The sequence below is a fragment of the Mya arenaria genome, chromosome 4, assembly GCF_026914265.1.
Source record: "Mya arenaria isolate MELC-2E11 chromosome 4, ASM2691426v1".
Taxonomy (NCBI): Eukaryota; Metazoa; Mollusca; class Bivalvia; order Myida; family Myidae; genus Mya; species Mya arenaria.
In genome coordinates this window covers 47,603,305-47,622,148 of record NC_069125.1, presented here as the reverse complement: position 1 = coordinate 47,622,148, position 18,844 = coordinate 47,603,305, and the positions used below count along the sequence as shown (strand labels likewise).

The following is an 18,844-nucleotide window of genomic DNA, read 5'->3' as shown; positions in this document are numbered from 1 at the left end:
GCTATACAATGCGACTGTGCACATGTATATTGAATACCACCCCTGGTAACAACAGCCATACTATGTGACTGTGCACATGCATATTGAATACCACCCCTGGTAACAACAGCCATACAATGTGACTGTGCACATGTATATTGAATACCACCCTGGTAACAACAGCCATACAATGTGACTGTGCACATGTATATTGAATACCACCCCTGTTAACAACAGCCATACAATGCGACTGTGCACATGAACTGCTCGTAAGTGTTCAGGGCCATGCCTCCGCCAAGAGGTCACCGGAAGTAATCCTCCTTATTATTTTGAAAGTTTCTGGTGAAATAACCCACCAAATGTCCATATAGGAATTAATGTGTGTATTAAGTGGGGTGTATAGCTTAATCGCAGATTGAACGTTTTGGCAAATTTTGTATTATTTGTCTTGGAACGAGCAAATGTTTGCGTTTATATCTGCAAAACAGTGACAAAAGACTGATCACAAAAGATCAGATATTTCATATTTTCGCTCCAAAATTTATGTTTTATTCATTTTTCTTAAACCGTTAATAACGGTTTAGGCCATAACACATTAAATTTGGAATGGAAATATGAAAATCTACGATCGGATCTTTTGACATCAGTCTTATATCACTGGTTTGCAGATATTTACGCAAAAATGTGCTAATTCTAAGACTAAAAATAAAAAAGTTGTAAAAGCGGTAAATCTGTGAGAGTGCAGCTTTAAAGGCTGGCTAATATAGAGGTATTTCGCGCTCATCACTTAGAATTTATTCGTAGTCTTCTAAACTATTCATCCGCAACCCGCCAGATCTGTCAACCGAATTGTTTAGAAGAGCAAAAATAAAAAAAATAACAACTTCCTATTACTTAAGTCATAATCGTTCTTCTGTTTGTATCCCAGCTTGATTAATCAATATGAATACAACATCCCCTGTATGTCGAATAAAAACTATAACATCAATGTCCTTGCACTAAATAGAATGAATTGGTTGTGCGTCATATATCAGTTGACTAGATAGAAGATATCGCCTGGGTACACCGCCCATGTATAATTAATGAAGCTTCGACCATGTACTACAATGCTCGTTGTTGTTTTCAATAAAGTACTGGAGACATTCAACCAGCCACAAATTTTCATTGCACTACTTAAATGTTTCGTAAGGAAGTGTTTGAATTGGTTTAAATTATAATTGGTGTTGCAGATTTTTTTCCTTATAAATGCAAATAGGATTTGAAACAGTTGGACGGTCGCTAACCATAGTCTTGAATACCCTACCAGACGTAGCTGAAGGGCGATATCAAAACTAATCCCAAAAATATTTTGTTATGAATAAATGTATAAATGCATGTCATCAAAACGTTGTAAAAAGTATCAGTACAGTTCACTACATATATACAAGAAATACGCAAGATTTAATGTTTGCTCGAAGTTCCAAACATTCTTGTGACGACATACTAGTATTTAAATTCATAGCATGCGTGACTGTCAAAGAGCAGACGCTGTTTTTTTTTAAAAAGCAACGACCGATTGACGTTATATTTTCAGATGACGTCGGGCAAACGCCGTCAAACAGAATCGTGGATTTTTTAAGAATTTTTGCAGCTGATATTTATTTTATTAAGTTTTTAATTCAACATGCGTATGACAACACGGCATCTATGGTTGCATTTTATCATGTTTTTTCGCAATATGCTATGTCATGCTGTTCTAATCAAGGCCGTCAATAGAAAAAGGTTTACTCTTTCAAATGGTTCCAATTTTAATATGTTGCAAGTAGTATGAAAAATTATGGGTCTCGTATGTATGTATTTCAGGGTTATTTCGATTTTTTGGAAAAAAAATAAATAATACGTTATGGAACAATCTCGCCGAAAGGAACATTAATATGCAGAATTGCTTGAAAGCAGATAAGATGTAGACCACTTATAGTGCAAATGGTTGTGTAGCTCTTTTTCATCGAGCAGTAACTACAATATAGATACTATCCGAAAGGCAATTCTTCGAAAACTCAAACTTAATAATAATAATTTATGAAAACAGCAGTCATTCTTTTATTGAGACTGTTTAAAGACATCGGACTGAGTTTTATTAAGATTTTTCAATAATAATATAAATTAAATCGTGTTATTTGAGACTGTACAATAACAACAGTCTCGGTTTCATTGAAACTGTACAATAACAACAGTCTCGGTTTCATTGAGACTGTACAATAACAACAGTCTCGGTTTCATTGAGACTGTACAATAACAACAGTCTCGGTTTTATTGAGACTGTACATTAACAACAGTCTCGGTTTCATTGAGACTGTACAATAACAACAGTCTCGGTTTTATTGAGACTTACAATAACAACAGTCTCGGTTTTATTGAGACTGTACAATAACAACAGTCTCGGTTTTATTGAGACTGTACAATAACAACAGTCTCGGTTTCATTGAGACTTACAATAACAACAGTCTCGTTTTTATTGAGACTTACAATAACAACAGTCTCGGTTTTATTGAGACTGTACAATAACAACAGTCTCGGTTTTATTGAGACAAATCAATAACATCATTATTTGGTGTATTCAGACTGTTTAATAACAACAGTTTTGGTTTTATTGAGACTGTTCAATATAACCAATGGTGGGTACATCACTCTCAACGCGCCTAGCAACGGCATAATATTATTCTTTTAAAAGTAACAAGTTTATATAGTTTATAGTGTTTTCATTCAGCTCGATTGTGGCAAAAGCTGACAGCTGGGCCCAATTTCTCGAAACATCTTAAGTCCTTATAACAGGATCAAGCTCAACACGCTATTTTTGATTTGGTATAAATTGTGTATAATCCTCTTCTAAAAGAGTTTTGAGGCTTTTAAAGGAAAAAAATATTAAAGATAAAAAAGATAAACTATTTGCTGTTTCATAAAATTATATTTAAGTAAGTAACTTTGCTAAATCAAAAAATATACTCAAGTGAGTTAAGCTTAAGAATTTTCGAGAAATTGGGGCCTAACATAAACACACTCCGTTCCCGTCTGTAGCCCAGTACTGGTGTCCATTTAGAGAGGCCATGAGAAAATAATTGCTGGGATCGAAACTACAGCTTCATTTGAGTGAGGCGGACACCTATACCACTAAACCAGTCTCATCCTTTAAAAATTAAATTTCCGAAGGACCACGGAAAATAAATAACTATACATAATGTGGACGATGAACATATTGAAATACAGGGTTATAATTTTGCGAATGTTCTTCACCAAATTAGACAAACTCAAATAAGCAACATGTTGTAGATGTTGTCGTTGCTATTTCAATTTAATAACTAGTTATTATTTTAATGCTGGCTGACTTTGCTAAAAATTATTTTAGCTGTTGATAAACACTCGGAATGAAATTTTGGAAGTATTCGATGTCATTTTTTTTCAAAAATCAATTACAACCTTTTATTTTCATATTATTATCATTATTATTATTCTAACACTATTATTATTTTCATTTATTATTATTATTATTATTATTATTATTATTATTATTATTATTATTATTATTATTATTATTATTATTATGTTTTATTTTATTTCTATTATTATTATTATTATTATTATTATTATTATTATTATTATTATTTATTATTATGATTATTATTATTATTATTATTATTATTATTATTATTATTATTATTATTATTATTATTATTATTATTATCATCATTATTATTATTATTATTATTATTATTATTATTATTATTATTATTATTAATATTATTATTTGTAATATTATTACAATTATTATTTGTTGTATTATTATTATTATTATTATTATTATTATTATTATTATTTATTATTAATTTTTTTTGTTTATTTTTTTTGTTCAATATTTGTTATCGGTTGTTATGGGTCGTTTGATGTTAAATCTGTAAATTTAAATACAACAAACTGATCAAAATCCATGAAATGGAATACTGATAATTTGTAAATTCCATGGGTAAGTTATAAAGCTACTTAATATAAATGCGTAATAAAATCCAGGGATGCTACTGCGGGCGTTCTTACCATTGCGGCTCTAGAACTATAGGGGTCCTGCAATGCCCTCCACAGTCGGGGTTTAGTTTTGGCAAAAAAGGAAGCTTCTGGCGAAACGTACACGGGGTGAAATTTGTCTCGTTCGTCCGACTGGAATTTCTCGAGCATTTCCATGGTCTCTTCATAGCTAATGTAGTTGACCCAACAACACTCTTCTATGTCCTTGTCCTCGAGCTCCCAGTAATCCAGTTCCGCTTTAGCCGCCGGACCGCACACGTCCGTCGGCATATGGAGCTTACCGATGCGGTAATAATTCAAAATACATGGAAATATCTGCGGATTTCGGTCAAAGTAAAATTCCTTCTTTCCACTAGCTTTTGCGGCCTCTCCCACCGCATACAAGCGTGTTTCAGGCTTCTTGAGTAACGTTGATATTCTAGTCTCATGTCGCACACCTCCGATGTTGAGAGTTACCAAATCGTCGTCATCGAGTTGATATGAGCCAGATTTATGACCCGTTTGCGGTGATTTCACTGATCCTTGATCTGCTTTCACTATATTACCAACGATATCAGTAATTTTTATTTTCGGTTCTTCCTTTTTGTTCATTTTTGCAGCTTCTATAGTTTGTTCCCTGTAAGAATGAGCGCACAATCTGGTACAAAACGGATTTCTCTTCGCCGAAACATTTTTCTGTCCGACGGAAGTTTTAATTGTCCCATGTTTTTCATTAATAGCTTCGTCTTTAAAATCCTGTTCGATTTTTTTTCTCAAGAAAAAAGTCACTGATAATGTCAAATCGGTTCAGATCCAATCCAACAATAAATGCTAGAAACTATTGTCAGTTAAGTCGCTCAATCGATGCAAGTTTTGAATTAAAATTATCTTGATATATAAATCTCAGAGCCGTTGAAATTGAATTTTATGGAAGCGCGCCGTGTCGCATTATTAAAACTGATATGACGGAATTAGTTCTCACATAGGTTACGTTGATAATATTGGTTCCTGCATTCATGAAACAGGTTGGCTGTGGTTATCGACTATTAACATTGATCGCGTATCGAAGCAGCCAAAGGCTTTGGAGCTGGGCTGACAGGTGACACACGGCGGACTATTTTCAGACCAAAGGCTTCGATACATATTTGCACAATTTCCAGACCAGCCTCGTTACATCTACTCGGCGTCCAATAATTGAAATGAACACTGTTTGTGGAATGTGATTTATTAGATATTCAATTTCCTTTCTAATTATTGAACCGTTTGTTGATTGTTTTATTTGATCGGAAATGGGCTTTCTAAAGACAATATAGGTAGAGGATTCGCTTAAGTCCTATTTCCTTACAAGTTTGGTCAAATATTTACTGACTTTGTTTAACTGCATAACTAATCAGGCGATGTTTTAATAATGAAGTTGCATTTCCATGCAATTGGTAAAATATTCCAGAAAGAAATTATGGAAAAGCATACACAATATGGTTGTGGCGCACAGAAATGAATGAGGTCCGAAAATCAATTAGTTTAATGTATCGATATATATTTAAAATATAGCACATGTGATAATACACAATGAATAACTAGGGGCCATTAAATGTGACCGTGTATTCGCAGGCAAGACAATAAGTGATGCATTAGATCATAGTATATGCCTCCTTTGTCAACAACTGTTTTCTTACATGAAAACATATACAAAATAATCAATTACACGCAACAAAATATATCATAATCATTAATAATTGACAATTGGGTAAAACTGAAGCCAATAATATGGTCTTCTTTGAATGACTTCATGTCCTGAGTAATGTCATGTTCGATGTAACATCTGAAATAATAAGTAAGAAATGACATCATTGGAATCTTCTCAGTAACTCTTTTTTCTTAATCTAAATCCGTTTAAAAAAACTTCATCTTCGTTTTCCGTTAATTGAGACATAAATTCCATCTACTACAATATTCTTCAAGTTATAAAAAAACTTCTTTATAAATCAGCCTCAGATTCTGAAAACAACACAACATCATCTCTATATAGTTATATAAAACGTTTAACACATTAAAAATCTTTACCCTGATAATTATTTGTCATAAACATTCCTTCGTTACAATTAAATACAATACATCTAAAATAAAACTGGTGATAAAGACTCTCCCTGATGAACCCGTGAGAAAAATTAAAACTATCACTTACAACATTGTCATATTTCACTCCAGCCTTAACATTAAAGTAAATTGAACAAAAAAATCAAGCATTTTACCTCTAACTTCAAGAGTATACAATTTTATATCTCGGGAAAAAAACGGACTCAAATGCACTTGAAACGCCCACAGTAAACAACTCTTTATTGATAATGGTAAGGTAATAAATAACCTAATGCGATTCCAATATATTGTCAACTTTTCCAATAATTTGTCTAGAATCTGCCTGGGCATCTGATATTGCTCAGCCCATTTTAAAACTTATACTCTAGTAAATTATTTACCAAGAGTACACAACAATGTTATACCTCTTTAATAGCTTGCAAAACTCACATCTTTTTTTACCAAAAATAGCCGAAACAAAAAATTGTAAACAATGTACATAACACTGGTGAGTTTATGTCATTGTTTGATCCATACTTGAAAACTCATTAATAAAATAATCAGGATTTGCCATTGTTTATTTTTGTAAATTTTTGAATTATAAACGGTTCATTTAGTTCCTCATACATAACATTTGGTTTTCCTATCAAGATATATTCCATTAAAATACAAGCATCTTCATCTGGCTGAGACAACATCGACTCTGTGTTATTTAAGTCAATTGATGCTATGAAAGTATTCTACAAATCATTTGATTTAGGTAAACATGAATTATTGACTACAAATCCCTTAAGCAATATCCAATCCAATTTTGCATTACAAGAACGTATTTTAGCCAATTCTAACTAAAGTGACACTCTTATTAAAAATCAATAGATACACATGTAAAACAAACATCAACTTTGACTGATAATACTATAAGTACTCACTAAATAAGGCATTTATGGAAAATCTTAATTACTGGTACCAATACTTTAACCGTGTATTTAATTGCAGAAAGCGCAAAATGTTAAATGCGAGATTTGCTGTGGTCTGGTATGGTCTCATGAGGTAGAAATACCGTGTTTCATGCTCATTCCTTTCAAATTAAACTCGTTATCATTCATAAGAAACATTGTTTTCGAAATTTATTCAACTTTTTTTTTGAATATTAAAACAAAGTTATTAATTGTGGTAAATCTTGTTTGGGAGTAAGTGTGCATTTTTAATGTGTTTGTGCCTCGTCATGTGTACAGTTTTTTTCTTTGTGACAACATGTTTTATAATCTCCTTTTGTAACTACCATATGTATTCTTGTAATATACCAAGGGTATATTTCTATAAATTGTATTTACAATAATGCTATTAGTAGTTTTACATTTTTTTTAAACAAAGATTTACATACACTATCCACTATGTCAGTAAATGACTGACTATACATCTTCTTCACTTAAGAGCTTGACACATCTAAGTTTTCATATTTACAATTCAAATTATTCACAAAAAATATCAGAAGAAAATGTATGCATGTCCATTTCCTTCTTTTTGTATTCCATTTATATAATTATATATATTATGGTATTGTGGATATATCATCATGTATTATGGGGTTTATATCATGGTGTAACAAAATTAACCATATAATGATCTGATACAATATTAGAATCCATAATTTCATAATATATATAGCAATAGTTACATTTTATTGTTTGAAGAGTATGAATGGAACTCCTTATTGAATTTATTAATTCTACGCTCAAATATGTTTGTTTTACATATTACGTTATTTACCAGTTTCTTGTTTTGATAATGTGACTATGGTGATGTACATATACGCTGGTCATTGATACCAGATTACTGTGGTAACAATTATTTCCATTTAGCTGAGCTGCCAATGTGATGGTAAGTACTTTATTTCGTGAGGACTTCCACGGGCTCTGTAAACCTCATTAATGATACTGAGAGAAGCGCTTGTAAATATACTGGAATATGTGTGTCAATGTATTTATATAGATCTAGATCAATTAACATAAGTGCGTTTTAGTATTCCCTTATGGACGGACGTACATAATACATACCAAGTGAATTGGTCGTGTTAAATGTTGCACCCGCTAATTAATTCTATTAAAAATTATGTCACAATGTAACTACAAGTTATCTTGTTAGTTAAAGTGACACTCTTATTCAAAATCAATACATACACATGTATAATAAACATAGAAATTGAGTGATAAATCTTTAACTACTTAATAAATAATGCATTTATGGAAAATATTAATTACTAATAACAAGATTGTAACAGGGTATTTAATAGATGAAAACCCAAACATATTAAATGATTGGTGAATGCTAAAAGATTTACGGTGATCTTCTATAGTCTCATAAGGTAGAAATACCATGTTTTCTGCGCATTTCTTTCACACTAAACTCGGAATCCTTCAAAAGAACCATTGTTTTCGACATTAATTTATCCTTTCTGGTTAATTGAACCAATTGCATTTATTGTGGTCAATCTTATTTGGGAGTAATAGTGCATCTTTAAGTAATGTGTTGCTGGTCACCGAGCCGGACAAGGTTTTCCCCCAAAACACATGACCACATTCTCGAGTAAAATCGTGCCAACAAAAGTGATTAATATAATGTTGTAAAGAATTATTTCACAATCGTTCTGAAATAAATTTCTTAAAACCTAAAACAATATGTTGCTTAATTGAAACATGGACAAAAAAGTGTCCTTATTCTTGTAAACTCTGAAGGTCTGAGGAACTTTCTTGAGGTTAAAAGGGTCCGTCAAGTCAAAGATCAGATGAATGATGATACTTTTATAATTATGAAAAACGAGTGTTCCTTTTCAGGTCAACGCACGTAATATATAACAGGAATAAAAAATCTCTCCCCCAAAGAACGAACTTTTAATGAGTTAGTCTTCGTTGGTCAGCCTGTACAATTTTCTTACACCCATATTGATTAAACACATCTTATACGCCTAAAATAAAGGATATCGTAAATCGTCGCATGTTACAATTGCTGTATACCTCCATTTAAAAGTAGGTACCTTGTATCGCTTTAAATTAACCATGCTCTGTTGCAACTTGCATGCTAAATGCAACAATCTAAGTATAAGTTAAAGATCATTTTGGCGATCTTCAGAAAATGGAGAGAGTGCAGTAAGACCTCAGAATTATCTAAGTATGTTTGCATAGTACAGAACTTTACTTGGATGACCTCGTTTTCAATCGTTTTTCATTCATAATGATCAACAAAAGATTGCACATTTTGGTATTGAATATGTTTGATTGGTTGTATATTACAAAGTGCATTTCAAATGAAGAAACGTAAATGAGATTTGTATTAAAATATTGTCACGTAAATAATTTAATTGTGCACTGAATAGATGTCAATACGATTTGATAGCTGATTACTCATCTAATATCATATTCGATTTCATGACGTAAGCTTCAACTGCCTCCAGAAAACGGCACCCTTAACTTCCAATCATGGTTACTCCGTGCATGCGCAGCGTGCATAGTGATCTATAAAATATAGACGACTTACCTAATCATGTAGATTGACAAAATACTCTCTACGAAAATAAATATATATCTTCTCTATACGATAACGAGCTGCAGTGATAGGGTAAATAATCGATTGCCATTTGCCAACAAATATGTGCGACACCAAGATGAGTATCCTTCATTACTTTAACTTCCTGTTGATGATCAGATATGCCTTGGACAAGAAGAACAAGGATCTGAACAAATGAATCATAAAAGCCCTCAGCGAAAGTAGCCGTGTCACAAGTTGTGCCTGCTAATAACTTCCTTCATGTCTATATGCATTTGTTTATGGCTTATGGCCATGCTAAGTAGTTTAGCGAACTATTGTTTCACTGACTGTTCCAAGGCGGTTATCCCATCAATTAGCGATAAAGCAATTTTGATGAGGACTTAGTGTGTTTGAGGTGTTTGTAAAAGTGTATGTGGTGTAAGTTTGTCTTTGTTGTTTGTATTTGTGTATGCTGTGTTAATATGTTTTGTTTCTTGTTCATTGTCGTTTAGGACTTTGCCTTTTGCCTCTAAATAGGGTTTATTTTTTGAGTTTTCGACTACTAGCCATGTCCCTAAGTTTTCATTGTAATTTTTATTTATCGTGTTAATGATTCATTATTAAGTTATTAGAAAATACTAAATTTTAGCAAGAGAAGTAACCTTTCTGCTTTTTATGGAGAATCTTGCAGGCACTCGTAATTGAAAAGCATTATTACATGGGTATTATTAAACCAAAATAAGAAAGACAGACGGACGGACGGACGGACGGACGGGCGGACGTACAGACATACAGAGGCAGGGCAGGCAGGGCAGGGCAGGGCAGGGCAGGGCTGACGACAGACAGACAAACAGACAGACATAAACAGTTATTGTCGTTAACATGTAACATAACAGTTTCATGACAAAATATAATAAACATAAGCATACATATAAAAAGTCAGTATGATCAAAACGATACATGGCCTAAATACAAAGAAAAGAGAAAAGTATAAGTGAGTTAGATTAAAGAACATACAAGAAGGTAGCAAAAAAAGAAAAGATACATATCAAAATCAATCTGTGAGATATATAATAAATAGAGTAATAAAATATTAAGGGAGGCTATTTACATATGTCATAATACTTGAAAGATTTAAACGATGTTATTTATATGATATGTTTTAACAGAAATGCTTGATTTATAAATTTACCTAAGCTACGTAGTATGCTTACGGTTTTTTGATAACGTAAGTTCGATAAACTTGTACTTGGGTTTCTAATATAATATCATTCAATTATTTTTCTGAGGTTGTTTTATACAAGACATGTTATGATAAATGATATTCGTCTTCTAAATCATTATAGTCACAGACAATACAATAACGTTGAGCTCTATATGTTCTATTTGGCCATATTGGCCGGTTTCTATATGAAGTTTATGAGATGACAATCTTAACTTAGACAAAGATATTCTTAGTTTCTTTGGTAAAACATCTAGGTCAAGTTTAATTTCAAAATGCTCCTTAATGAGTTTATATGTGCGTATGAGTATTACTATTGCTTATCCCTTAATACCGTGATTGCTTAAAAACATCGAGCACTCTTTTCTTAAACATATTATGAACGTTTTTCAAATTTTGGATTTAACCACACATATGAGAAACAATACATATCTAACAAAGGTTTTACCTTATTGGCCCAGTTGTTACGATAATCAGGACTCCATAACATGTCACTTTACATATTTGTGATAAACATTATGTCGGTAGAAATAGTTTTACACCAAAAATTTTATAATCATAACATATCAATTGAGGTATGGAGGGTATCTACCTATTTCACCGTAAACGGCCATGTTGCATGGATTCGATTTAACACCATATTTACAAAATTTAAAGTGAATACGCTCGATCTCTTTCGATTTTCTAAATCCCCATATCTCAGAGCCATGATTCAACCTGGCCCATGCAAAGGCGTCAAACAATTGACAAAGAACGCTAGGCTTAAAATTGTAATGCTTTGTATATTTTTTTAGGACATAAATAGCCTTTAGACTTTTCCCTGCTATGGATTCTTGGTTTTGAACAAAATACCCGGTAAAGTTAAAAACCGTTCCAAGGTAATTTATATCATCAAATGTTTCAAGATATTTATTGTCATATGTTCTTTTTTTCATTTTCACGTAAACTGCCCCTTTTCCAAAATACCATTATCTTTTATGTTAACTTCTAGTCCCCATTTCAAACAATAAATTAAAATGCAACAAATCTAAGCTATTTTGTAGTTCATTAACAGTATTGCCAAAAGTACCATATCGTTGGCAACTAACATCAGTATGACAGTGATATCATCTAAGGTAAGTCCGCTTACGGGATTATCTTCAAAAAATAAAAGTAATCAGACAACGAGCTACATTCTTTTGCATATGATTTCACATTGGTATACATAATCTTAACAATTCTAAGCATTTTTCCCACCAACTCATGCCTATAAAGCTTTAGCCAGAGGCTATGTAAACAAACACTATCAAAAGCACGTTTCATGACAATAACAATAACATCTGTAGTAAACCGACACCTACGAAACCCAAATTGAGAGTCGCTCAGTATATTATTATTTTCTGCCCTGTCAGTTACTCTTTTATTTAATATTCCGGTAAAACTCTTTGAAAGCACCTTACTAATGTAATTCCACGGTTATTACTTGGGCTGCTCGAGTCGTTCTTTTCGTATACGGAAACAATCATACCTTTAGACCACTCCAATGGAAAGTGACCCGAATTAAAAATCGCATTAAAGAAATTAACTAGATGAGGCGACCGAATATCAACGAGCGTAATTAAAAACTTGCTGAATTTCGCACGATTAATTGATAGAAACAGGTTGACAACATAACATCCCTATAACTGATACAAGTTGTACTAATTGCAACATGCATGTCATTACAAACGAATACTTTGTTCTCCTGGTGCGTCCCAAATACTATAGTTTAAAAAAGAATATCCTCAATTACCCTACGTACAAGTATGTGAATTTTGGATAGTGATAAGATATGCAGAGAAAGAAAAGGTATTAATATTTCAATCCGAAATATTAGAGACAAGTATTTTGACCTCGACAGATTGCTTAAAGTGCCATTTCGAGGTATTTCGGTAATTGGTTTTCATTTTGTCAATTAACAAGCAATATCGTTTCAATTGTTACCAAAATAAGATTAAAACAAGGGGCAATGACTCGATATTTTCACATGCTTATTCGACATAGGTTTCTTTAAACCCTGAATTGCCGACGGCTACCGAATCAAAAGTTTTTTAGGAGTAAAATAAAATAGATTGACCAATGGCAATTATATATTATACAGTTAATATAAACTATGAACAAGAGCACTCCAAATGCTCTTGAATGGTTTGCACAACAGGCATTCTCATGCTAGATTCATCTCCTCATGGAAGAAAATTTATGTTAAAAGGTATGATGCTAAATAGAGTCATATCAACAAGTACAACGATCTTGGACATATTGAGCCATAACCGTATCCACCTTCAGCAAATTACATTATCCGCGTCAAGTATGTCCTTATGTCACTGCTGCTGAAATAATCTCTTTAGTTAATTATCAAGTCGCTTAAATGTTCTTAGACTGAAAGTTGCCGTTGCTCTTATAAATGCTAAAGGCCTGATAACCTTTCTCGCGTTTCAAAGAGTAAGACAAGTTTAGATAGTGTGTATAATGTGAAAATGCTTCCAAGTCGTTCAGTTGAAATTCCTCATATAACAAAATGCGTATTTGCCTTTGCCCCAAATAGGAAAATAATTATCGAATAACGGAAGCATATATTAGTTATAGAACACATATTTCATCTCATCGCTTAGATAATAAATAACTTTCATTGAAAGAAAAACTTTTATCCATATCCAAATCCCCAACATTCAAAATATTATAAAAATAGTTTTAAGAGTCTTTTCGAATAAAGTGACATCTTGCTTTTTTTGAAACAATCAAAAATAGTGATATGCCCCAGCATATATGTACGGTTGTGTTAGAAAAATATGCACGTACCTTATTCTTTGTATAATATGTATTATTGTTGTTATCGGTCAATGGCAAATCACACAAGAAACTAGCAACGCCCCGACATTCCAGGCGCGCCAGCCTTGTTTGAATTTTGCCACCGCCGAGTGAGCAATCATTCCACATGGATAAAAGTTATTACAAATGCTACACAAAGCTATCTACATTTATTTTATTCAGATTTCATTGCTCACAAACCTGATAAACTTGGGTAAAGACACAGAAAATCAGACGTGAATATCCTCGTGTTCATGTAGAGAAGATTGTTTATTTACTTTTTCAATAGTTCACAATCTATGACGACGCCATCTTGGATTGGCTGTCAGCCAATATTTTTGGGTCATTTGACCCAAATATATGGGTCGTTTTCGGTCGGGTCATTTTCGGTCGGGTCATATGACCATGATTTTCGGTCATTTGACCATGTGTGTATATAAGGCAGGGTTTTCCAGAATCGAGAGGAGACGTAACTTGGACATAGCTTGAAGCACATCCCGTACGATTCGCCCTCGGGCGTTTCGTCCATTTTGGCATTTGGTTTTGACATTTAACTGGAAATAGAAAACGATAACAAATGAAACGATTTTTATTATTTGTCTCCTTGATAAAATCCAAAAAGAATTATATAGGAAATTCGCGGGAAATTAATGTTTAAAGGACTTATAAAATTCAACACGATGATATAGCGTTTGACTGTGTCTACCCAGCGATTGCATACTGTACCTTTTCTTCTTTTGATGTTTAAATGATGATTTATTCCGCTGGTGTACTGTTTTCCAACGTTTATTAAACTTGTAAACATCGATTTGAGTTGTCTTCCCGGTGAACTAGTTTTTGACACGCAATGGTTAGACTACATACAATTTAATCGCCATTGAGAGGTTTCGCTACCAGTACCTGAGGGGCAGTCACGAGGGGAACACTTCAAATACTTGGTCACCCTAAAAGGGACAGTTGATAGCGTCGACGGACCACGGTCGTAACATTTATTGGTGGCAGCGGTGGGATCTGTTATCATAACAGATTCAGCGATACGAACTACGCCAGACGAAGGGGGTGGTGACATAGGACTTCACGCACCAGGCGGGTCAGGGGTCAGGGGTTAATCCAAGGAATTCAAGAGTTCGCGATATGACTGATCCGAGGGACGTCGATAGTGGGAATATTATATTTAATAAGCCAGAGGCAGAGGACGACGCCGACGAGTATGCCACACTGGACTCCGTGTCCGAGGCCGGGTCTACAACCAACGACCCGCCAGTTGATCGTGACAAGGGGCCGTTACGTGAGGTTATGGTAGGTATCACGGGGGCCTTAAAGGATGTTGTTAGGGAGTTACAGTCCATCAAAAGAGGGATGGCTAAGGGCAATGATGGATCAGGAGAGACGGTCAAATCTTGTACAAATAACAGCAATATAAGTGAGTATAACAGTAGTAACTCAATGAACAAGTGCAATGAAGGTAAGCATATTTCAGGTCAGGCCTGTAACGCAGATGCTTCTTCTTATGTGCGCTGGGGGACGACGTACTACGGTGCCGGCCGAGCGAAAGTGGATGCTGACCCCATGTGGGACGCGGGTAACCAGACCGGGGCGCCCTATGGCTACCACGTGACGGAGTCAACGCGATGGGATGGGTATGCGATATCCAGCTCCAGGAACACGGAAGTAGGCGGTAGTAATTGGGAAACGGACCGGATGTACCAAAGGCCATACGCTAAGCCTGATAGGACACGCGGCGTCCCCTATTTTCGCGAAAGCACTGCGAGGTACCCACCAGTTAAGTTGCCGGTGTTCACTGGTAAAGAAGACTGGACCACCTGGCTGTCGCAGTTCGAAGCCATAGCCGGACGTTTCCGCTGGTCCGAGGACGATATGCTAGACCAGCTACTGCCTAGGCTGGAGGGTGCAGCAGCACAATTCGTATTTTCACAATTAAAGCCTAACACCGTGAATGACTACAAAGAACTTATTTTTGAGCTTAATAGTAGGTTCAGGGCCGTTGAAACGCCCCGGTCATATGCCGCGATATTCAGCAGACGGACGCAACGACAGGAGGAGACGGTAGAAGAGTACGCATCGGACCTCAAGTTGCTGTATGACAAGGCACATGGGTTCAGAGACCGGAAGACCAGGGACGAGGACCTCGTGCGGCGGTTCTTGGACGGGGTCACAGACGAGGACATGCGGTTCGAACTTGAATTTAATAAAGAACCTAGGACGGTCGATGAGGCGGTGTACTTTGCTGTCAACTGGATACAGATCATGGGACGAGACAGAGCTGACGGGAGAGGGAGTTTTCAAGCAAGGCGGGCGTACGAACCATGTTGGGACAAGCACGATGGTGGCCATTACGGACCTGAGCGGCAAAATACGGTCAGACGATTCAAGGGGCAGGGAAATGAAAACAGGACCGAACTAATGCCAGATGAGCTACAAAATGACCTACTAAAGGAATTTATAACCCGACTTGAGCGTTTAGAAGGTCGAGTGAACGCAGACCCCAAGACGAAGGTCGAGTGTTACAACTGTCATGGGCAAGGTCACTACGCACGGAAGTGCCCGGATCGGAAGGAGCGGAGGACTAAAGCAATGACCAACCGCGACCAGTACCCAAGCGAAGTCGGCGGCGATGACGGCTACCCTGCAACCCGAGAGGTTCGGAACGGGTTAAGCAGATTAGACGCCATTAGTGATTCGAATTCGGCAGACACTGACGGAATCTATGACAAGGTTGGCAAAAAATGCCACGATGGTCAAGGGGGACATTTAAACTTCCCGGGACCAGCCCTTGCGACCGGAGGGTGGTCCATGTAAGCGTGAAAGGTCATGACTCGGATGAGACGATCGACAACACAACTAGATTTAAGGAAGGAGAACCATGTAGCGCAGCATGGGTAAAAGGGCAAGCACCAAAATGGTACATCCAGGGATCTGTAAACGCAACACAGACGACGGCGTTTGTGGTGGACATTGGTGCCCCCTGTTCGGTTATTTCGAACCGTTTATTTTTGTCGTTGTACGAGTGGAATCGTCCTAGGCTAAGGCAGGTGGACATTTGCCTGACCGGGGCAGATGGTGTGCCTTTGGAGGTAAAGGGCGTTTCCACGTTGCAACTGGATATAGGTCCTGTGGCTTTCGACCATGATTTCATTGTGGCGGACATTGGGGATGACGCCTGGATTGGTCGCGACGTATTGGTGTGCCATGGAACGGGACCGGTAGACATTCTGTATAGCAAGCAAAAGTTGGTTTTCGGTGGGGCGGAGGTACCCTTGATTCAGGCCGGAAATTGTAATCTAGTTAGGCGCGTGATCGTCGACGATACAGAAATATTATCCAAGGTAGATAGACCTGAATGTAAAACGGTAAATAACGGTGGAGCCCCTTTAAGTAAAAAGGGCACAAAGAAAAAGTGTGCCAAAACAAACCAGAATAAAATACGCCAACAATCTTGTTTTTCTTCGGCATCGCGCCAATCACGAACGCGCCTACTTGTAAGGGAGAGCCGTCGCCAAGGGGAACATCGCACGCGCAATGGATGCGCGCTAGCGGTTGCCATTCCCGTTTCACGTACAATGAAACGGTCGAAGAGGACGTCATCGAATGGGACGAGAAGGCAGCACCATTGCCATGGATCACCACGAGGATACCGGACGACTACTGCGATTTCTGCAGTAGTTCCGTGCCGAGACCGGCTATGTATGGGGTCTCCGTGCGGATACGGGGGATGTGAGCGGCGCACCCCCTTTCACGGCCCAGGACCACCGTCAGCTCGGAGCTTCTAACTACTGACGGATCTCGACGGAAACGAAATTCAGGATTCTTATGAAGACAAATAATGAACACTTTACTAGTGATTATTTGTGAACTGATAGTGATTAACAAAAAAGTGATATTGTTCAAAGTGAAATTAATAACTATTGATAAAAGCGACGTTAATTGCAAATAAGTTTGTGTTTAAGCTTTACCGTGGCGTAACTCAATTACAGTATGGTATTAACCTTTAGCTTTGTTGATGTTTAATTGTAGGCAGCGGGAGCTTTGCCTATTTGCCAGGGGGGTATTGATATGCCCCAGCATATATGTACGGTTGTGTTAGAAAAATATGCACGTACCTTATTCTTTGTATAATATGTATTATTGTTGTTATCGGTCAATGGCAAATCACACAAGAAACTAGCAACGCCCCGACATTCCAGGCGCGCCAGCCTTGTTTGAATTTTGCCACCGCCGAGTGAGCAATCATTCCACATGGATAAAAGTTATTACAAATGCTACACAAAGCTATCTACATTTATTTTATTCAGATTTCATTGCTCACAAACCTGATAAACTTGGGTAAAGACACAGAAAATCAGACGTGAATATCCTCGTGTTCATGTAGAGAAGATTGTTTATTTACTTTTTCAATAGTTCACAATCTATGACGACGCCATCTTGGATTGGCTGTCAGCCAATATTTTTGGGTCATTTGACCCAAATATATGGGTCGTTTTCGGTCGGGTCATTTTCGGTCGGGTCATATGACCATGATTTTCGGTCATTTGACCATGTGTGTATATAAGGCAGGGTTTTCCAGAATCGAGAGGAGACGTAACTTGGACATAGCTTGAAGCACATCCCGTACGATTCGCCCTCGGGCGTTTCGTCCATTTTGGCATTTGGTTTTGACATTTAACTGGAAATAGAAAACGATAACAAATGAAACGATTTTTATTATTTGTCTCCTTGATAAAATCCAAAAAGAATTATATAGGAAATTCGCGGGAAATTAATGTTTAAAGGACTTATAAAATTCAACACGATGATATAGCGTTTGACTGTGTCTACCCAGCGATTGCATACTGTACCTTTTCTTCTTTTGATGTTTAAATGATGATTTATTCCGCTGGTGTACTGTTTTCCAACGTTTATTAAACTTGTAAACATCGATTTGAGTTGTCTTCCCGGTGAACTAGTTTTTCACACGCAATGGTTAGACTACATACAATTTAATCGCCATTGAGAGGTTTCGCTACCAGTACCTGAGGGGCAGTCACGAGGGGAACACTTCAAATACTTGGTCACCCTAAAAGGGACAGTTGATAGCGTCGACGGACCACGGTCGTAACATTTATTGGTGGCAGCGGTGGGATCTGTTATCATAACAGATTCAGCGATACGAACTACGCCAGACGA

The 18,844-nt window shown here is 36.2% G+C and overlaps 1 protein-coding gene across 1 annotated transcript in view; it reads right to left on the bottom strand.

Annotated features, from left to right (window-relative positions):
* The window catches only part of LOC128230878 (potassium voltage-gated channel protein Shaw-like), a 32,848-nt gene extending 28,225 nt beyond the window's left edge, over nucleotides 1-4,623 (bottom strand). The window contains exon 1 of the mRNA XM_052943305.1: nucleotides 4,045-4,623. Coding sequence (XP_052799265.1) covers nucleotides 4,045-4,623 — 579 coding nt within the window. The remainder of the gene's footprint in view (nucleotides 1-4,044) is intronic.
* Nucleotides 4,624-18,844: the final 14,221 nt, after the last annotated feature.